At 58.3% G+C, this 22,784-nt stretch overlaps 1 protein-coding gene across 3 annotated transcripts in view; it reads right to left on the reverse strand.

Moving 5' to 3' along the window:
- TRIM66 (tripartite motif containing 66) overlaps window positions 1-22,784 on the reverse strand; it is a 79,771-nt gene that overhangs the window by 45,934 nt on the left and 11,053 nt on the right. For 2 of the 3 annotated variants that reach the window (XM_072131756.1, XM_072131754.1), the window contains exons 2-3: window positions 22,585-22,661; window positions 17,225-17,357 (exon numbers count right to left, since the gene is read on the reverse strand). In XM_072131756.1, coding sequence (XP_071987857.1) covers window positions 17,225-17,357; window positions 22,585-22,599 — 148 coding nt within the window. In that variant the 5' untranslated portion in view covers window positions 22,600-22,661. Of the gene's footprint in view, window positions 1-17,224; window positions 17,358-22,584; window positions 22,783-22,784 lie in introns of those variants that run through there. The other variant, XM_072131755.1, reaches the window with a different exon arrangement.

Here is a 22,784-nt window from a genome sequence, read left to right on the forward strand (position 1 = left end):
AGTACAATCCTTCTACCATTACCCCCCCGCCTCCCCCCTGCACAGAGATAAGCTCCTCAGTACAATCCTTCTACCATTACCCCCCTGCGTCCCCCCGCCTCCTCTCCGCACAGAGATAAGCCCCTCAGTACAATCCTTCTACCATTACCCCCTGCGGCCCCCCGCCTCCCCCCTGCACAGAGATAAGCCCCTCAGTACAATCCTTCTACCATTACCCCCCTGCGTCCCCCCGCCTCCCCCCTGCACAGAGATAAGCCCCTCAGTACAATCCTTCTACCATTACCCCACTGCGTCCCCCCGCGTCCCCCCTGCACAGAGATAAGCCCCTCAGTACAATCCTTCTACCATTACCCCCCTGCGTCCCCCGCCTCCCCCCTGCACAGAGATAAGCCCCTCAGTACAATCCTTCTACCATTACCCCCCTGCGTCCCCCCGCCTCCCCCCTGCACAGAGATAAGCCCCTCAGTACAATCCTTCTACCATTACCCCCCTGCGTCCCCCCGCGTCCCCCCTGCACAGAGATAAGCCCCTCAGTACAATCCTTCTACCATTACCCCCCTGCGTCCCCCCGCCTCCCCCCTGCACAGAGATAAGCTCCTCAGTACAATCCTTCTACCATGTCCCCCCGCGTCCCCCCTGCACAGAGATAAGCCCCTCAGTACAATCCTTCTACCATTACCCCCCTGCGTCCCCCCGCCTCCCCCCTGCACAGAGATAAGCCCCTCAGTACAATCCTTCTACCATTACCCCCCTGCGTCCCCCCGCCTCCCCCCTGCACAGAGATAAGCCCCTCAGTACAATCCTTCTACCATTACCCCCCTGCGTCCCCCCGCCTCCCCCCTGCACAGAGATAAGCCCCTCAGTACAATCCTTCTACCATTACCCCCCTGCGTCCCCCCGCCTCCCCCCTGCACAGAGATAAGCTCCTCAGTACAATCCTTCTACCATTACCCCCCTGCGTCCCCCCGCCTCCCCCCTGCACAGAGATAAGCCCCTCAGTACAATCCTTCTACCATTACCCCCCTGCGTCCCCCCGTGTCCCCCCTGCACAGAGATAAGCTCCTCAGTACAATCCTTCTACCATTACCCCCCTGCGTCCCCCCGCCTCCCCCCTGCACAGAGATAAGCCCCTCAGTACAATCCTTCTACCATTACCCCCCTGCGTCCCCCCGCCTCCCCCCTGCACAGAGATAAGCCCCTCAGTACAATCCTTCTACCATTACCCCCCTGCGTCCCCCGCGTCCCCCCTGCACAGAGATAAGCCCCTCAGTACAATCCTTCTACCATTACCCCCTGCGTCCCCCCGCCTCCCCCCTGCACAGAGATAAGCCCCTCAGTACAATCCTTCTACCATTACCCCCCTGCGTCCCCCCGCCTCCCCCCTGCACAGAGATAAGCCCCTCAGTACAATCCTTCTACCATTACCCCCCTGCGTCCCCCCGCCTCCCCCCTGCACAGAGATAAGCCCCTCAGTACAATCCTTCTACCATTACCCCCCTGCGTCCCCCCGCGTCCCCCCTGCACAGAGATAAGCCCCTCAGTACAATCCTTCTACCATTACCCCCCTGCGTCCCCCCGCCTCCCCCCTGCACAGAGATAAGCCCCTCAGTACAATCCTTCTACCATTACCCCCCTGCCTCCCCCCGCGTCCCCCCTGCACAGAGATAAGCTCCTCAGTACAATCCTTCTACCATTACCCCCCTGTGTCCCCCCGCCTCCCCTCAGTACAATCCTTCTACCATTACCCCCCTGCGTCCCCCCGCCTCCCCCCTGCACAGAGATAAGCCCCTCAGTACAATCCTTCTACCATTACCCCCCTGCGTCCCCCCGCGTCCCCCCTGCACAGAGATAAGCTCCTCAGTACAATCCTTCTACCATTACCCCCTGCGTCCCCCCGCGTCCCCCCTGCACAGAGATAAGCCCCTCAGTACAATCCTTCTACCATTACCCCCCTGCGTCCCCCCGCCTCCCCCCTGCACAGAGATAAGCCCCTCAGTACAATCCTTCTACCATTACCCCCCTGCGTCCCCCCGCCTCCCCCCTGCACAGAGATAAGCCCCTCAGTACAATCCTTCTACCATTACCCCCTGCGTCCCCCCGCGTCCCCCCTGCACAGAGATAAGCCCCTCAGTACAATCCTTCTACCATTACCCCCCTGCGTCCCCCCGCACCCCCCCTGCACAGAGATAAGCTCCTCAGTACAATCCTTCTACCATTACCCCCCTGCGTCCCCCCGCGTCCCCCCTGCACAGAGATAAGCCCCTCAGTACAATCCTTCTACCATTACCCCCCTGCGTCCCCGCACCCCCCCTGCACAGAGATAAGCTCCTCAGTACAATCCTTCTACCATTACACCCCTGCGTCCCCCCGCCTCCCCCCTGCACAGAGATAAGCCCCTCAGTACAATCCTTCTACCATTACCCCCCTGCGTCCCCCCGCCTCCCCCCTGCACAGAGATAAGCCCCTCAGTACAATCCTTCTACCATTACCCCCCTGCGTCCCCCCGCCTCCCCCCTGCACAGAGATAAGCCCCTCAGTACAATCCTTCTACCATTACCCCCCTGCGTCCCCCCGCCTCCCCCCTGCACAGAGATAAGCCCCTCAGTACAATCCTTCTACCGTTACACCCCTGCGTCCCCCCGCCTCCCCCCCTGCACAGAGATAAGCTCCTCAGTACAATCCTTCTACCGTTACCCCCCTGCGTCCCCCCGCACCCCCCCCTGCACAGAGATAAGCCCCTCAGTACAATCCTTCTACCATTACCCCCCTGCGTCCCCCCCGCCTCCCCCCTGCACAGAGATAAGCTCCTCAGTACAATCCTTCTACCATTACCCCCCTGCGTCCCCCCGCCTCCCCCCTGCACAGAGATAAGCCCCTCAGTACAATCCTTCTACCATTACCCCCCCCCCCCCGCGCGTCCCCCCGCGTCCCCCCTGCACAGAGATAAGCCCCTCAGTACAATCCTTCTACCATTACCCCCCTGCGTCCCCCCGCGTCCCCCCTGCACAGAAATAAGCCCCTCAGTACAATCCTTCTACCATTACCCCCCTGCGTCCCCCCGCGTCCCCCCTGCACAGAAATAAGCCCCTCAGTACAATCCTTCTACCATTACCCCCCTGCGTCCCCCGCCTCCCCCCTGCACAGAGATAAGCCCCTCAGTACAATCCTTCTACCATTACCCCCCTGCGTCCCCCCGCCTCCCCCCTGCACATAGATATGCTCCTCAGTACAATCCTTCTACCATTACCCCCCTGTGTCCCCCCGCGTCCCCCCTGCACAGAGATAAGCTCCTCAGTACAATCCTTCTACCATTACCTCCCTGTGTCCCCCCGCCTCCCCCCCCTGCACAGAGATAAGCTCCTCAGTACAATCCTTCTACCATTACCCCCCTGCGTCCCCCCACGTCCCCCCTGCACAGAGATAAGCTCCTCAGTACAATCCTTCTACCATTACCCCCCTGTGTCCCCCCGCCTCCCCCCCCTGCACAGAGATAAGCTCCTCAGTACAATCCTTCTACCATTACCCCCCTGCGTCCCCCCGCGTCCCCCCTGCACAGAGATAAGCCCCTCAGTACAATCCTTCTACCATTACCCCCTGCGTCCCCCCGCGTCCCCCCTGCACAGAGATAAGCTCCTCAGTACAATCCTTCTACCATTACCCCCCTGCGTCCCCCCGCGTCCCCCCTGCACAGAGATAAGCCCCTCAGTACAATCCTTCTACCATTACCCCCCTGTGTCCCCCCGCGTCCCCCCTGCACAGAGATAAGCTCCTCAGTACAATCCTTCTACCATTACCCCCCTGCGTCCCCCCTGCACAGAGATAAGCCCCTCAGTACAATCCTTCTACCATTACCCCCTGCGTCCCCCGCCTCCCGCCTGTACAGAGATAAGCCCCTCAGTACAATCCTTCTACCATTACCCCCCTGCGTCCCCCCGCCTCCCCCCTGCACAGAGATAAGACCCTCAGTACAATCCTTCTACCATTACCCCCCTGCGTCCCCCCGCCTCCCCCCTGCACAGAGATAAGCTCCTCAGTACAATCCTTCTACCATTACCCCCCTGCGTCCCCCCGCCTCCCCCCTGCACAGAGATAAGCCCCTCAGTACAATCCTTCTACCATTACCCCCTGCGGCCCCCCGCGTCCCCCCTGCACAGAGATAAGCCCCTCAGTACAATCCTTCTACCATTACCCCCCTGCGTCCCCCCGCCTCCCCCCTGCACAGAGATAAGCTCCTCAGTACAATCCTTCTACCATTACCCCCCTGCGTCCCCCCGCCTCCCCCCTGCACAGAGATAAGCCCCTCAGTACAATCCTTCTACCATTACCCCCTGCGGCCCCCCGCGTCCCCCCTGCACAGAGATAAGCCCCTCAGTACAATCCTTCTACCATTACCCCCCTGCGTCCCCCCGCGTCCCCCCTGCACAGAGATAAGCCCCTCAGTACAATCCTTCTACCATTACCCCCCTGCGTCCCCCCGCGTCCCCCTGCACAGAGATAAGCCCCTCAGTACAATCCTTCTACCATTACCCCCTGCGTCCCCCCGCCTCCCCCCTGCACAGAGATAAGCCCCTCAGTACAATCCTTCTACCATTACCCCCCTGCGTCCCCCCGCCTCCCCCCCAGCACAGAGATAAGCCCCTCAGTACAATCCTTCTACCATTACCCCCCTGTGTCCCCCCGCCTCCCCCCACGTCCCCCCGCCTCCCCCCTGCACAGAGATAAGCCCCTCAGTACAATCCTTCTACCATTACCCCCCTGCGTCCCCCCGCCTCCCCCCCAGCACAGAGATAAGCCCCTCAGTACAATCCTTCTACCATTACCCCCCTGTGTCCCCCCGCCTCCCCCCACGTCCCCCCGCCTCCCCCCCAGCACAGAGATAAGCCCCTCAGTACAATCCTTCTACCATTACCCCCCTGCGTCCCCCCGCCTCCCCCCTGCACAGAGATAAGCCCCTCAGTACAATCCTTCTACCATTACCCCCCTGCCTCCCCCCGCCTCCCCCCTGCACAGAGATAAGCCCCTCAGTACAATCCTTCTACCATTACCCCCTGCGTCCCCCCTGTACAGAGATAAGCTCCTCAGTACAATCCTTCTACCATTACCCCCCTGCGTCCCCCCACGTCCCCCCTGCACAGAGATAAGCCCCTCAGTACAATCCTTCTACCATTACCCCCCTGCGTCCCCCCGCGTCCCCCCTGCACAGAGATAAGCCCCTCAGTACAATCCTTCTACCATTACCCCCCTGTGTCCCCCCGCCTCCCCCCTGTACAGAGATAAGCCCCTCAGTACAATCCTTCTACCATTACCCCCCTGCGTCCCCCCGCGTCCCCCCTGCACAGAGATAAGCTCCTCAGTACAATCCTTCTACCATTACCCCCTGCGTCCCCCCGCCTCCCCCCTGTACAGAGATAAGCCCCTCAGTACAATCCTTCTACCATTACCCCCCTGCGTCCCCCCGCCTCCCCCCTGCACAGAGATAAGACCCTCAGTACAATCCTTCTACCATTACCCCCCTGCGTCCCCCCGCCTCCCCCCTGCACAGAGATAAGCTCCTCAGTACAATCCTTCTACCATTACCCCCCTGCGTCCCCCCGCCTCCCCCCTGCACAGAGATAAGCCCCTCAGTACAATCCTTCTACCATTACCCCCCTGCGTCCCCCCGCCTCCCCCCAGCACAGAGATAAGCCCCTCAGTACAATCCTTCTACCATTACCCCCCTGTGTCCCCCCGCCTCCCCCCACGTCCCCCCGCCTCCCCCCTGCACAGAGATAAGCCCCTCAGTACAATCCTTCTACCATTACCCCCCTGCGTCCCCCCGCCTCCCCCCTGCACAGAGATAAGCTCCTCAGTACAATCCTTCTACCATTACCCCCCTGCGTCCCCCCGCGTCCCCCCTGCACAGAGATAAGCTCCTCAGTACAATCCTTCTACCATTACCCCCCTGCGTCCCCCCGCCTCCCCCCTGCACAGAGATAAGCTCCTCAGTACAATCCTTCTACCATTACCCCCCTGCGTCCCCCCGCCTCCCCCCTGCACAGAGATAAGCTCCTCAGTACAATCCTTCTACCATTACCCCCCTGCGTCCCCCCGCCTCCCCCCTGCACAGAGATAAGCCCCTCAGTACAATCCTTCTACCATTACCCCCCTGCGTCCCCCCGCCTCCCCCCAGCACAGAGATAAGCCCCTCAGTACAATCCTTCTACCATTACCCCCCTGTGTCCCCCCGCCTCCCCCCACGTCCCCCCGCCTCCCCCCTGCACAGAGATAAGCCCCTCAGTACAATCCTTCTACCATTACCCCCCTGCGTCCCCCCGCCTCCCCCCTGCACAGAGATAAGCTCCTCAGTACAATCCTTCTACCATTACCCCCCTGCGTCCCCCCGCGTCCCCCCTGCACAGAGATAAGCTCCTCAGTACAATCCTTCTACCATTACCCCCCTGCGTCCCCCCGCCTCCCCCCTGCACAGAGATAAGCTCCTCAGTACAATCCTTCTACCATTACCCCCCTGCGTCCCCCCGCCTCCCCCCTGCACAGAGATAAGCTCCTCAGTACAATCCTTCTACCATTACCCCCCTGCGTCCCCCCGCGTCCCCCCTGCACAGAGATAAGCCCCTCAGTACAATCCTTCTACCATTACCCCCCTGCGTCCCCCCGCCTCCCCCCTGCACAGAGATAAGCTCCTCAGTACAATCCTTCTACCATTACCCCCCTGCGTCCCCCCGCGGCCCCCCTGCACAGAGATAAGCCCCTCAGTACAATCCTTCTACCATTACCCCCCTGCGTCCCCCGCGTCCCCCCTGCACAGAGATAAGCTCCTCAGTACAATCCTTCTACCATTACCCCCCTGCGTCCCCCGCGTCCCCCCTGCACAGAGATAAGCCCCTCAGTACAATCCTTCTACCATTACCCCCCTGCGTCCCCCGCCTCCCCCCTGCACAGAGATAAGCTCCTCAGTACAATCCTTCTACCATTACCCCCCTGCGTCCCCCCGCCTCCCCCCTGCACAGAGATAAGCCCCTCAGTACAATCCTTCTACCATTACCCCCCTGCGTCCCCCCGCGTCCCCCCTGCACAGAGATAAGCTCCTCAGTACAATCCTTCTACCATTACCCCCCTGCGTCCCCCCCGCGTCCCCCCTGCACAGAGATAAGCCCCTCAGTACAATCCTTCTACCATTACCCCCCTGCGTCCCCCCGCCTCCCCCCTGCACAGAGATAAGCCCCTCAGTACAATCCTTCTACCATTACCCCCCTGCGTCCCCCCGCGTCCCCCCTGCACAGAGATAAGCCCCTCAGTACAATCCTTCTACCATTACCCCCCCCTGCGTCCCCCCGCGTCCCCCCTGCACAGAGATAAGCCCCTCAGTACAATCCTTCTACCATTACCCCCCTGCGTCCCCCCGCGTCCCCCCTGCACAGAGATAAGCTCCTCAGTACAATCCTTCTACCATTACCCCCCTGCGTCCCCCCGCGTCCCCCCTGCACAGAGATAAGCTCCTCAGTACAATCCTTCTACCATTATCCCCCTGCGTCCCCCCGCGTCCCCCCTGCACAGAGATAAGCCCCTCAGTACAATCCTTCTACCATTACCCCCTGCGTCCCCCCGCCTCCCCCCTGCACAGAGATAAGCTCCTCAGTACAATCCTTCTACCATTACCCCCCTGCGTCCCCCCGCCTCCCCCCTGCACAGAGATAAGCCCCTCAGTACAATCCTTCTACCATTACCCCCCTGCGTCCCCCCGCCTCCCCCCTGCACAGAGATAAGCCCCTCAGTACAATCCTTCTACCATTACCCCCCTGCGTCCCCCGCGTCCCCCCCTGCACAGAGATAAGCCCCTCAGTACAATCCTTCTACCATTACCCCCCTGCGTCCCCCCGCCTCCCCCCTGCACAGAGATAAGCCCCTCAGTACAATCCTTCTACCATTACCCCCCTGCGTCCCCCGCCTCCCCCATGCACAGAGATAAGCCCCTCAGTACAATCCTTCTACCATTACCCCCCTGCGTCCCCCCGCGTCCCCCCTGCACAGAGATAAGCCCCTCAGTACAATCCTTCTACTATTACCCCCCTGCGTCCCCCCTTGTCCCCCCTGCACAGAGATTAGCCCCTCAGTACAATCCTTCTACCATTACCCCCCTGCGTCCCCCCGCGTCCCCCCTGCACAGAGATAAGCCCCTCAGTACAATCCTTCTACCATTACCCCCCTGCCTCCCCCCGCCTCCCCCCTGCACAGAGATAAGCCCCTCAGTACAATCCTTCTACCATTACCCCCCTGCCTCCCCCCGCCTCCCCCCTGCACAGAGATAAGCCCCTCAGTACAATCCTTCTACCATTATCCCCCTGCGTCCCCCCGCACCCCCCCTGCACAGAGATAAGCCCCTCAGTACAATCCTTCTACCATTACCCCCTGCGTCCCCCCGCGTCCCCCCTGCACAGAGATAAGCCCCTCAGTACAATCCTTCTACCATTACCCCCCTGCCTCCCCCCGCCTCCCCCCTGCACAGAGATAAGCCCCTCAGTACAATCCTTCTACCATTACCCCCCTGCCTCCCCCCGCCTCCCCCCTGCACAGAGATAAGCCCCTCAGTACAATCCTTCTACCATTATCCCCCTGCGTCCCCCCGCCTCCCCCCTGCACAGAGATAAGCTCCTCAGTACAATCCTTCTACCATTACCCCCCCTGTGTCCCCCCGCCTCCCCCCTGCACAGAGATAAGCCCCTCAGTACAATCCTTCTACCATTACCCCCCTGCGTCCCCCCTGCACAGAGATAAGCCCCTCAGTACAATCCTTCTACCATTACCCCCCTGCGTCCCCCCGCCTCCCCCCTGCACAGAGATAAGCTCCTCAGTACAATCCTTCTACCATTACCCCCCTGCGTCCCCCCGCCTCCCCCCTGCACAGAGATAAGCTCCTCAGTACAATCCTTCTACCATTACCCCCCTGCCTCCCCCCGCCTCCCCCCTGCACAGAGATAAGCTCCTCAGTACAATCCTTCTACCATTACCCCCCTGCCTCCCCCCGCCTCCCCCCTGCACAGAGATAAGCCCCTCAGTACAATCCTTCTACCATTACCCCCCTGCGTCCCCCCGCGTCCCCCCTGCACAGAGATAAGCCCCTCAGTACAATCCTTCTACCATTACCCCCCTGCGTCCCCCCGCCTCCCCCCTGCACAGAGATAAGCCCCTCAGTACAATCCTTCTACCATTACCCCCCTGCGTCCCCCCGCCTCCCCCCTGCACAGAGATAAGCCCCTCAGTACAATCCTTCTACCATTACCCCCTGTGTCCCCCCGCCTCCCCCCTGCACAGAGATAAGCTCCTCAGTACAATCCTTCTACCATTACCCCCCTGCGTCCCCCCGCCTCCCCCCTGCACAGAGATAAGCTCCTCAGTACAATCCTTCTACCATTACCCCCCTGCGTCCCCCCGCCTCCCCCCTGTACAGAGATAAGACCCTCAGTACAATCCTTCTACCATTACCCCCTGTGTCCCCCCCGCCTCCCCCATGCACAGAGATAAGCCCCTCAGTACAATCCTTCTACCATTACCCCCCTGCGTCCCCCCGCGTCCCCCCTGCACAGAGATAAGCCCCTCAGTACAATCCTTCTACCATTACCCCCCTGCGTCCCCCCGCCTCCCCCCTGCACAGAGATAAGCCCCTCAGTACAATCCTTCTACCATTACCCCCCTGCGTCCCCCCGCCTCCCCCCTACACAGAGATAAGCCCCTCAGTACAATCCTTCTACCATTACCCCCTGCGTCCCCCCGCCTCCCCCCTGCACAGAGATAAGCCCCTCAGTACAATCCTTCTACCATTACCCCCTGCGTCCCCCCGCCTCCCCCCTGCACAGAGATAAGCTCCTCAGTACAATCCTTCTACCATTACCCCCCTGCGTCCCCCGCCTCCCCCCTGCACAGAGATAAGCCCCTCAGTACAATCCTTCTACCATTACCCCCCTGTGTCCCCCCGCCTCCCCCCTGTACAGAGATAAGCCCCTCAGTACAATCCTTCTACCATTACCCCCCTGCGTCCCCCCACGTCCCCCCTGCACAGAGATAAGCCCCTCAGTACAATCCTTCTACCATTACCCCCCTGCGTCCCCCCGCCTCCCCCCTGCACAGAGATAAGCCCCTCAGTACAATCCTTCTACCATTACCCCCTGTGTCCCCCCCGCCTCCCCCCTGCACAGAGATAAGCTCCTCAGTACAATCCTTCTACCATTACCCCCCTGCGTCCCCCCGCCTCCCCCCTGCACAGAGATAAGCCCCTCAGTACAATCCTTCTACCATTACCCCCCTGCGTCCCCCCGCCTCCCCCCTGCACAGAGATAAGCTCCTCAGTACAATCCTTCTACCATTACCCCCCTGCGTCCCCCCGCGTCCCCCCTGCACAGAGATAAGCCCCTCAGTACAATCCTTCTACCATTACCCCCCTGTGTCCCCCGCACCCCCCCTGCACAGAGATAAGCTCCTCAGTACAATCCTTCTACCATTACCCCCTGCGTCCCCCCGCCTTCCCCCTGCACAGAGATAAGCTCCTCAGTACAATCCTTCTACCATTACCCCCCTGTGTCCCCCCGCCTCCCCCCTACACAGAGATAAGCCCCTCAGTACAATCCTTCTACCATTACCCCCCTGTGTCCCCCCGCCTCCCCCCTGCACAGAGATAAGCTCCTCAGTACAATCCTTCTACCATTACCCCCCTGCGTCCCCCCGCCTCCCCCCTGCACAGAGATAAGCCCCTCAGTACAATCCTTCTACCATTACCCCCCTGCGTCCCCCGCCTCCCCCCTGCACAGAGATAAGCCCCTCAGTACAATCCTTCTACCATTACCCCCCTGCCTCCCCCCGCCTCCCCCCTACACAGAGATAAGCTGCTCAGTACAATCCTTCTACCATTACCCCCCTGCCTCCCCCCGCCTCCCCCCTGCACAGAGATAAGCTCCTCAGTACAATCCTTCTACCATTACCCCCCTGCGTCCCTCCGCGTCCCCCCTGCACAGAGATAAGCCCCTCAGTACAATCCTTCTACCATTACCCCCCTGCGTCCCCCCCGCCTCCCCCCTGCACAGAGATAAGCCCCTCAGTACAATCCTTCTACCATTACCCCCCTGCGTCCCTCCGCGTCCCCCCTGCACAGAGATAAGCTCCTCAGTACAATCCTTCTACCATTACCCCCCTGCGTCCCCCCGCCTCCCCTCAGTACAATCCTTCTACCATTACCCCCCTGCGTCCCCCCGCCTCCCCTCAGTACAATCCTTCTACCATTACCCCCCGCGTCCCCCCACGTCCCCCCGCGTCCCCCCTGCACAGAGATAAGCCCCTCAGTACAATCCTTCTACCATTACCCCCCTGCGTCCCCCGCGTCCCCCCTGCACAGAGATAAGCCCCTCAGTACAATCCTTCTACCATTACCCCCTGCGTCCCCCCGCGTCCCCCCTGCACAGAGATAAGCCCCTCAGTACAATCCTTCTACCATTACCCCCCTGCGTCCCCCCGCCTCCCCCCTGCACAGAGATAAGCTCCTCAGTACAATCCTTCTACCATTACCCCCCTGCGTCCCCCCGCCTCCCCCCTGCACAGAGATAAGCCCCTCAGTACAATCCTTCTACCATTACCCCCCTGCGTCCCCCCGCCTCCCCCCCGCACAGAGATAAGCCCCTCAGTACAATCCTTCTACCATTACCCCCCTGCCTCCCCCCGCCTCCCCCCTGCACAGAGATAAGCCCCTCAGTACAATCCTTCTACCATTACCCCCTGCGGCCCCCCGTCTCCCCCCTGCACAGAGATAAGCCCCTCAGTACAATCCTTCTACCATTACCCCCCTGCGTCCCCCCGCACCCCCCCTGCACAGAGATAAGCTCCTCAGTACAATCCTTCTACCATTACCCCCCTGCGTCCCCCCGCCTCCCCCCTGCACAGAGATAAGCTCCTCAGTACAATCCTTCTACCATTACCCCCCTGCGTCCCCCCGCCTCCCCCCTGCACAGAGATAAGCTCCTCAGTACAATCCTTCTACCATTACCCCCCTGCGTCCCCCCGCCTCCCCCCTGCACAGAGATAAGCTGCTCAGTACAATCCTTCTACCATTACCCCCCTGCCTCCCCCCGCCTCCCCCCTACACAGAGATAAGCTGCTCAGTACAATCCTTCTACCATTACCCCCCTGCCTCCCCCCGCCTCCCCCCTGCACAGAGATAAGCTCCTCAGTACAATCCTTCTACCATTACCCCCCTGCCTCCCCCCGCCTCCCCCCTGCACAGAGATAAGCTCCTCAGTACAATCCTTCTACCATTACCCCCCTGCGTCCCCCCGCCTCCCCCCTGCACAGAGATAAGCTCCTCAGTACAATCCTTCTACCATTACCCCCCTGCCTCCCCCCGCCTCCCCCCTGCACAGAGATAAGCTCCTCAGTACAATCCTTCTACCATTACCCCCCTGCCTCCCCCCGCCTCCCCCCTGCACAGAGATAAGCCCCTCAGTACAATCCTTCTACCATTACCCCCCTGCGTCCCCCCGCCTCCCCCCTGCACAGAGATAAGCCCCTCAGTACAATCCTTCTACCATTACCCCCCTGCGTCCCCCCGCCTCCCCCCTGCACAGAGATAAGCTCCTCAGTACAATCCTTCTACCATTACCCCCTGCGGCCCCCCGCCTCCCCCCTGCACAGAGATAAGCCCCTCAGTACAATCCTTCTACCATTACCCCCTGCGGCCCCCCGCCTCCCCCCTGCACAGAGATAAGCTCCTCAGTACAATCCTTCTACCATTACCCCCCTGCGTCCCCCCCGCGTCCCCCCTGCACAGAGATAAGCCCCTCAGTACAATCCTTCAACCATTACCCCCCTGCGTCCCCCCGCCTCCCCCCTGCACAGAGATAAGCTCCTCAGTACAATCCTTCTACCATTACCCCCCTGCCTCCCCCCGCCTCCCCCCTGCACAGAGATAAGCTCCTCAGTACAATCCTTCTACCATTACCCCCCTGCGTCCCCCCGCCTCCCCCCTGCACAGAGATAAGCTCCTCAGTACAATCCTTCTACCATTACCCCCCTGCGTCCCCCCCACATCCCCCCTGCACAGAGATAAGCTCCTCAGTACAATCCTTCTACCATTACCCCCCTGCGTCCCCCCGCGTCCCCCCTGCACAGAGATAAGCCCCTCAGTACAATCCTTCTACCATTACCCCCCCTGCGTCCCCCCGCCTCCCCCCTGCACAGAGATAAGCTCCTCAGTACAATCCTTCTACCATTACCCCCCTGCGTCCCCCCTGCACAGAGATAAGCCCCTCAGTACAATCCTTCTACCATTACCCCCCTGCGTCCCCCCGCCTCCCCCCTGCACAGAGATAAGCCCCTCAGTACAATCCTTCTACCATTACCCCCCTGCGTCCCCCCGCGTCCCCCCTGCACAGAGATAAGCTCCTCAGTACAATCCTTCTACCATTACCCCCCTGCGTCCCCCCGCCTCCCCCCTGCACAGAGATAAGCTCCTCAGTACAATCCTTCTACCATTACCCCCCTGCGTCCCCCCGCCTCCCCCCTGCACAGAGATAAGCCCCTCAGTACAATCCTTCTACCATTACCCCCCCTGCGTCCCCCCGCGTCCCCCCTGCACAGAGATAAGCCCCTCAGTACAATCCTTCTACCATTACCCCCCCTGCGTCCCCCCGCGTCCCCCCTGCACAGAGATAAGCCCCTCAGTACAATCCTTCTACCATTACCCCCTGTGTCCCCCCCGCCTCCCCCCTGCACAGAGATAAGCCCCTCAGTACAATCCTTCTACCATTACCCCCCTGCGTCCCCCCGCGTCCCCCCTGCACAGAGATAAGCCCCTCAGTACAATCCTTCTACCATTACCCCCCTGCGTCCCCCCACCTCCCCCCTGCACAGAGATAAGCCCCTCAGTACAATCCTTCTACCATTACCCCCCTGTGTCCCCCCCGCCTCCCCCCTGCACAGAGATAAGCCCCTCAGTACAATCCTTCTACCATTACCCCCCTGCGTCCCCCCGCGTCCCCCCTGCACAGAGATAAGCCCCTCAGTACAATCCTTCTACCATTACCCCCCTGCGTCCCCCCGCGTCCCCCCTGCACAGAGATAAGCTCCTCAGTACAATCCTTCTACCATTACCCCCTGTGTCCCCCCCGCCTCCCCCCTGCTCAGAGATAAGCTCCTCAGTACAATCCTTCTACCATTACCCCCCTGCGTCCCCCCGCCTCCCCCCTGCACAGAGATAAGCCCCTCAGTACAATCCTTCTACCATTACCCCCCTGCGTCCCCCCGCCTCCCCCCTGCACAGAGATAAGCCCCTCAGTACAATCCTTCTACCATTACCCCCCTGCGTCCCCCGCGTCCCCCCCTGCACAGAGATAAGCCCCTCAGTACAATCCTTCTACCATTACCCCCCTGCGTCCCCCCGCCTCCCCCCTGCACAGAGATAAGCTCCTCAGTACAATCCTTCTACCATGTCCCCCCGCGTCCCCCCTGCACAGAGATAAGCCCCTCAGTACAATCCTTCTACCATTACCCCCCTGCGTCACCCCGCCTCCCCCCTGCACAGAGATAAGCTCCTCAGTACAATCCTTCTACCATTACCCCCCTGCGTCCCCCCACATCCCCCCTGCACAGAGATAAGCTCCTCAGTACAATCCTTCTACCATTACCCCCCTGCCTCCCCCCGCGTCCCCCCTGCACAGAGATAAGCCCCTCAGTACAATCCTTCTACCATTACCCCCCTGCGTCCCCCCGCCTCCCCCCTGTACAGAGATAAGCCCCTCAGTACAATCCTTCTACCATTACCCCCCTGCGTCCCCCCACATCCCCCCTGCACAGAGATAAGCTCCTCAGTACAATCCTTCTACCATTACCCCCCTGCCTCCCCCCGCGTCCCCCCTGCACAGAGATAAGCTCCTCAGTACAATCCTTCTACCATTACCCCCCTGCGTCCCCCCGCCTCCCCCCTGCACAGAGATAAGCTCCTCAGTACAATCCTTCTACCATTACCCCCCTGCGTCCCCCCGCCTCCCCCCTGCACAGAGATAAGCTCCTCAGTACAATCCTTCTACCATTACCCCCCTGCGTCCCCCCACATCCCCCCTGCACAGAGATAAGCTCCTCAGTACAATCCTTCTACCATTACCCCCCTGCTTCCCCCCGCGTCCCCCCTGCACAGAGATAAGCCCCTCAGTACAATCCTTCTACCATTACCCCCCTGCGTCCCCCCGCGTCCCCCCTGCACAGAGATAAGCCCCTCAGTACAATCCTTCTACCATTACCCCCCTGCGTCCCCCCGCCTCCTCTCCGCACAGAGATAAGCCCTTCAGTACAATCCTTCTACCATTACCCCCCTGCGTCCCCCCGCCTCCCCCCTGCACAGAGATAAGCCCCTCAGTACAATCCTTCTACCATTACCCCCTGCGTCCCCCCGCCTCCCCCCTGCACAGAGATAAGCCCCTCAGTACAATCCTTCTACCATTACCCCCCTGCGTCCCCCCGCGTCCCCCCTGCACAGAGATAAGCTCCTCAGTACAATCCTTCTACCATTACCCCCCTGCGTCCCCCCGCCTCCCCCCTGTACAGAGATAAGACCCTCAGTACAATCCTTCTACCATTACCCCCTGTGTCCCCCCCGCCTCCCCCATGCACAGAGATAAGCCCCTCAGTACAATCCTTCTACCATTACCCCCCTGCGTCCCCCCGCGTCCCCCCTGCACAGAGATAAGCCCCTCAGTACAATCCTTCTACCATTACCCCCCTGCGTCCCCCCGCCTCCCCCCTGCACAGAGATAAGCCCCTCAGTACAATCCTTCTACCATTACCCCCCCTGTGTCCCCCCGCCTCCCCCCCCTGCACAGAGATAAGCCCCTCAGTACAATCCTTCTACCATTACCCCCCTGCGTCCCCCCGCGTCCCCCCTGCACAGAGATAAGCCCCTCAGTACAATCCTTCTACCATTACCCCCCTGCGTCCCCCCGCGTCCCCCCTGCACAGAGATAAGCCCCTCAGTACAATCCTTCTACCATTACCCCCCTGCGTCCCCCCACCTCCCCCCTGCACAGAGATAAGCTCCTCAGTACAATCCTTCTACCATTACCCCCCTGCGTCCCCCCGCGTCCCCCCTGCACAGAGATAAGCTCCTCAGTACAATCCTTCTACCATTACCCCCCTGCGTCCCCCCGCCTCCCCCCTGCACAGAGATAAGCCCCTCAGTACAATCCTTCTACCATTACCCACCTGTGTCCCCCCGCGTCCCCCCTGCACAGAGATAAGCCCCTCAGTACAATCCTTCTACCATTACCCCCTGCGTCCCCCCGTGTCCCCCCTGCACAGAGATAAGCTGCTCAGTACAATCCTTCTACCATTACCCCCCTGCCTCCCCCCACGTCCCCCCTGCACAGAGATAAGCCCCTCAGTACAATCCTTCTACCATTACCCCCTGCGTCCCCCCGCGTCCCCCCTGCACAGAGATAAGCTCCTCAGTACAATCCTTCTACCATTACCCCCCTGCGTCCCCCCGCCTCCCCCCTGCACAGAGATAAGCCCCTCAGTACAATCCTTCTACCATTACCCCCCTGCGTCCCCCCGCCTCCCCCCTGCACAGAGATAAGCCCCTCAGTACAATCCTTCTACCATTACCCCCTGCGTCCCCCCGCCTCCCCCCTGCACAGAGATAAGCCCCTCAGTACAATCCTTCTACCATTACCCCCCTGCGTCCCCCCGCCTCCCCCCTGCACAGAGATAAGCCCCTCAGTACAATCCTTCTACCATTACCCCCCTGCCTCCCCCCACGTCCCCCCTGCACAGAGATAAGCCCCTCAGTACAATCCTTCTACCATTACCCCCTGCGGCCCCCCGCGGCCCCCCTGCACAGAGATAAGCCCCTCAGTACAATCCTTCTACCATTACCCCCCTGCGTCCCCCCGCGTCCCCCCTGCACAGAGATAAGCCCCTCAGTACAATCCTTCTACCATTACCCCCCTGCGTCCCCCCGCCTCCCCCCTGCACAGAGATAAGCCCCTCAGTACAATCCTTCTACCATTACCCCCCTGCCTCCCCCCGCCTCCCCCCTGCACAGAGATAAGCCCCTCAGTACAATCCTTCTACCATTACCCCCTGCGTCCCCCCGCGTCCCCCCTGCACAGAGATAAGCCCCTCAGTACAATCCTTCTACCATTACCCCCCTGCGGCCCCCCGCGGCCCCCCACGTCTCCCCGCGGCCCCCCGTTACCTCTCTGAGACGTGGCCAGGTAGTGGTCGGCCTTGCTGTGCCGGTGCTGCTCCGCGCAGGTGCTACACAACCACTTGTTACACTTGGTGCAGAGGCTGTGCGCCGGATTCTTCTCTGTGCAATCATAGCACGTCTACAAGAGAACAACAGCATCATCAGGCAGGGGACTACAAGTCCCAGCATCCTCTGCCATCTACATATACATTCAGTATGGGTCCGGCCTGAGCTCCGGTGCAGTGTCGGGGGGCTGCAGCTGGTGCAGATCTTACTCCTGTCTCAGTAATTATCTTGTTTTCCTGCCAGTCATGGAAAGTGTCTATTTATAGCGGAGAAACTCACGATGCGCTGCAGCAGCTAATTACATCCTGTCCCCCTGTGCATAGGAAGCACCGTATGTCACAAAGCCTCATCATATATATATATATATACTGCCTATATAATGTATACCCTACAGACTAAGCACATCCAGCCTCTACATGTACAGAGAAGAATGGGAGGAACCTCCAGCCTCTAGATGTACAGAGAAGAATGGGGGAACCTCCAGCCTCTAGATGTACAGAGAAGAATGGAGGAACCTCCAGCCTCTAGATGTACAGAGAAGAATGGGGGAACCTCCAGCCTCTAGATGTACAGAGAAGAATGGAGGAACCTCCAGCCTCTAGATGTACAGAGAAGAATGGGGGGACCTCCAGCCTCTAGATGTACAGAGAAGAATGGGGGAACCTCCAGCCTCTAGATGTACAGAGAAGAATGGGAGGAACCTCCAGCCTCTAGATGTACAGAGAAGAATGGGGGAACCTCCAGCCTCTAGATGTACAGAGAAGAATGGGAGGAACCTCCAGCCTCTAGATGTACAGAGAAGAATGGGGGAACCTCCAGCCTCTAGATGTACAGAGAAGAATGGGGGGAACCTCCAGCCTCTAGATGTACAGAGAAGAATGGGAGGAACCTCCAGCCTCTAGATGTACAGAGAAGAATGGGGGAACCTCCAGCCTCTAGATGTACAGAGAAGAATGGGGGAACCTCCAGCCTCTAGATGTACAGAGAAGAATGGGGGAACCTCCAGCCTCTAGATGTACAGAGAAGAATGGGGGAACATCCAGCCTCTACATGTACAGAGAAGAATGGGAGGAACCTCCAGCCTCTAGATGTACAGAGAAGAATGGGGGGAACCTCCAGCCTCTAGATGTACAGAGAAGAATGGGGGAACCTCCAGCCTCTAGATGTACAGAGAAGAATGGGGGGAACCTCCAGCCTCTAGATGTACAGAGAAGAATGGGAGGAACCTCCAGCCTCTAGATGTACAGAGAAGAATGGAGGAACCTCCAGCCTCTAGATGTACAGAGAAGAATGGGGGAACCTCCAGCCTCTAGATGTACAGAGAAGAATGGGGGAACCTCCAGCCTCTAGATGTACAGAGAAGAATGGGGGAACCTCCAGCCTCTAGATGTACAGAGAAGAATGGGGGAACCTCCAGCCTCTAGATGTACAGAGAAGAATGGGGGAACCTCCAGCCTCTAGATGTACAGAGAAGAATGGGGGAACCTCCAGCCTCTAGATGTACAGAGAAGAATGGGGGAACCTCCAGCCTCTAGATGTACAGAGAAGAATGGGAGGAACCTCCAGCCTCTACATGTACAGAGAAGAATGGGGGGAACCTCCAGCCTCTAGATGTACAGAGAAGAATGGGGGAACCTCCAGCCTCTAGATGTACAGAGAAGAATGGGGGGGGGACCTCAAGCCTCTAGATGTACAAAGAAGAATGGGGGAACCTCCAGCCTCTAGATGTACAAAGAAGAATGGGGGAACCTCCAGCCTCTAGATGTACAAAGAAGAATGGAGGAACCTCCAGCCTCTAGATGTACAAAGAAGAATGGGGGGAACCTCCAGCCTCTAGATGTACAAAGAAGAATGGGGGGAACCTCCAGCCTCTAGATGTACAGAGAAGAATGGGGGAACCTCCAGCCTCTAGATGTACAGAGAAGAATGAGGAACCTCCAGCCTCTAGATGTACAGAGAAGAATGGGGGAACCTCCAGCCTCTAGATGTACAGAGAAGAATGGAGGAACCTCCAGCCTCTAGATGTACAGAGAAGAATGGGGGAGCCTCCAGCCTCTAGATGTACAGAGAAGAATGGGGGAACCTCCAGCCTCTAGATGTACAGAGAAGAATGGGGGGACCTCCAGCCTCTAGATGTACAGAGAAGAATGGGGGGAACCTCCAGCCTCTAGATGTACAGAGAAGAATGGGGGAACCTCCAGCCTCTAGATGTACAGAGAAGAATGGGGGGAACCTCCAGCCTCTAGATGTACAGAGAAGAATGGAGGAACCTCCCGCCTCTAGATGTACAGAGAAGAATGGGGGAACCTCCAGCCTCTAGATGTACAGAGAAGAATGAGGAACCTCCAGCCTCTAGATGTACAGAGAAGAATGGAGGAACCTCCAGCCTCTAGATGTACAGAGAAGAATGGGGGGAACCTCCAGCCTCTAGATGTACAGAGAAGAATGGAGGAACCTCCAGCCTCTAGATGTACAGAGAAGAATGGAGGAACCTCCAGCCTCTAGATGTACAGAGAAGAATGGGGGGAACCTCCAGCCTCTAGATGTACAGAGAAGAATGGGGGAACCTCCAGCCTCTAGATGTACAGAGAAGAATGGAGGAACCTCCAGCCTCTAGATGTACAGAGAAGAATGGGGGAACCTCCAGCCTCTAGATGTACAGAGAAGAATGGGGGAACCTCCAGCCTCTAGATGTACAGAGAAGAATGGGGGAACCTCCAGCCTCTAGATGTACAGAGAAGAATGGGGGAACCTCCAGCCTCTAGATGTACAGAGAAGAATGGAGGAACCTCCAGCCTCTAGATGTACAGAGAAGAATGGGGGAACCTCCAGCCTCTAGATGTACAGAGAAGAATGGAGGAACCTCCAGCCTCTAGATGTACAGAGAAGAATGGAGGAACCTCCAGCCTCTAGATGTACAGAGAAGAATGGAGGAACCTCCAGCCTCTAGATGTACAGAGAAGAATGGAGGAACCTCCAGCCTCTAGATGTACAGAGAAGAATGGGGGGAACCTCCAGCCTCTAGATGTACAGAGAAGAATGGAGGAACCTCCAGCCTCTAGATGTACAGAGAAGAATGGGGGAACCTCCAGCCTCTAGATGTACAGAGAAGAATGGGGGAACCTCCAGCCTCTAGATGTACAGAGAAGAATGGGGGAACCTCCAGCCTCTAGATGTACAGAGAAGAATGGGGGAACCTCCAGCCTCTAGATGTACAGAGAAGAATGGGGGAACCTCCAGCCTCTACATGTACAGAGAAGAATGGGGGAACCTCCAGCCTCTACATGTACAGAGAAGAATGGGGGAACCTCCAGCCTCTAGATGTACAGAGAAGAATGGGGGAACCTCCAGCCTCTAGATGTACAGAGAAGAATGGGGGAACCTCCAGCCTCTACATGTACAGAGAAGAATGGGGGAACCTCCAGCCTCTAGATGTACAGAGAAGAATGGGGGAACCTCCAGCCTCTAGATGTACAGAGAAGAATGGGGGAACCTCCAGCCTCTAGATGTACAGAGAAGAATGGGGGAACCTCCAGCCTCTAGATGTACAGAGAAGAATGGGGGAACCTCCAGCCTCTAGATGTACAAAGAAGAATGGGGGAACCCCCAGCCTCTAGATGTACAGAGAAGAATGGGGGGAACCTCCAGCCTCTAGATGTACAGAGAAGAATGGGGGAACCTCCAGCCTCTAGATGTACAGAGAAGAATGGGGGAACCTCCAGCCTCTAGATGTACAGAGAAGAATGGAGGAACTTCCAGCCTCTACATGTACAGAGAAGAATGGGGGGAACCTCCAGCCTCTAGATGTACAGAGAAGAATGGGGGAACATCCAGCCTCTAGATGTACAGAGAAGAATGGGGGAACCTCCAGCCTCTAGATGTACAGAGAAGAATGGAGGAACCTCCAGCCTCTAGATGTGCAGAGAAGAATGGAGGAACCTCCAGCCTCTAGATGTACAGAGAAGAATGGGGGAACCTCTAGATGTACAAATAAGAATGGGGGGAACCTCCAGCCTCTAGATGTACAGAGAAGAATGGGGGAACCTCCAGCCTCTAGATGTACAGAGAAGAATGGGGGGAACCTCCAGCCTCTAGATGTACAGAGAAGAATGGAGGAACCTCCAGCCTCTAGATGTACAGAGAAGAATGGGGGAACCTCCAGCCTCTAGATGTACAGAGAAGAATGGGGGAACCTCCAGCCTCTAGATGTACAGAGAAGAATGGGGGAACCTCCAGCCTCTAGATGTACAGAGAAGAATGGGGGAACCTCCGGCCTCTAGATGTACAGAGAAGAATGGGGGAACCTCCGGCCTCTAGATGTACAGAGAAGAATGGAGGAACCTCCGGCCTCTAGATGTACAGAGAAGAATGGAGGAACCTCCAGCCTCTAGATGTACAGAGAAGAATGGGGGAACCTCCAGCCTCTAGATGTACAGAGAAGAATGGGGGAACCTCCAGCCTCTAGATGTACAGAGAAGAATGGGGGAACCTCCAGCCTCTAGATGTACAGAGAAGAATGGGGGAACCTCCAGCCTCTAGATGTACAGAGAAGAATGGAGGAACCTCCAGCCTCTAGATGTACAGAGAAGAATGGGGGAACCTCCAGCCTCTAGATGTACAGAGAAGAATGGGGGAACCTCCAGCCTCTAGATGTACAGAGAAGAATGGGGGAACCTCCAGCCTCTAGATGTACAGAGAAGAATGGGGGAACCTCCAGCCTCTAGATGTACAGAGAAGAATGGGGGGAACCTCCAGCCTCTAGATGTACAGAGAAGAATGGGGGGAACCTCCAGCCTCTAGATGTACAGAGAAGAATGGGGGAACCTCCAGCCTCTAGATGTACAGAGAAGAATGGGGAACCTCCAGCCTCTAGATGTACAGAGAAGAATGGGGGAACCTCCAGCCTCTAGATGTACAGAGAAGAATGGAGGAACCTCCAGCCTCTAGATGTACAGAGAAGAATGGGGGGAACCTCCAGCCTCTAGATGTACAGAGAAGAATGGGGGGAACCTCCAGCCTCTAGATGTACAGAGAAGAATGGGGGAACCTCCAGCCTCTAGATGTACAGAGAAGAATGGGGGGAACCTCCAGCCTCTAGATGTACAGAGAAGATGAATAGGTGAATACATACACTCAGCACACGTATCATTATCTTTGCCCTTTGATACTTTGTGTTTCTTTATCGCATAGAATATAAATAAAACGCCTGGAAGTTTGTGTAACATTTACATATGAGGAATCTCTCTGTATCTTGTATAACGTACAGATGATGTAATATACAGTCTATACGATGCACGCACCTTAGCCATGGCCATATGACTGTAAAGCCGCCTCCAGTAGAGTCACACGTGGTGCAGCGCAGGGCATGGGGGGTCACCTGAAAGACAAGGGAGAAGCTGCGGGTCGGATTCCTCATATCGTTTTGGGTTTACAGCTCCCATGATCCTCCCATCATCCAGTACTCCTACCCCAATTCTTTATAACCTTCATATGGGTCTTG

The sequence above is a fragment of the Engystomops pustulosus genome, unplaced genomic scaffold (genome assembly GCF_040894005.1).
Source record: "Engystomops pustulosus unplaced genomic scaffold, aEngPut4.maternal MAT_SCAFFOLD_135, whole genome shotgun sequence".
Lineage (NCBI taxonomy): Eukaryota > Metazoa > Chordata > Amphibia > Anura > Leptodactylidae > Engystomops > Engystomops pustulosus.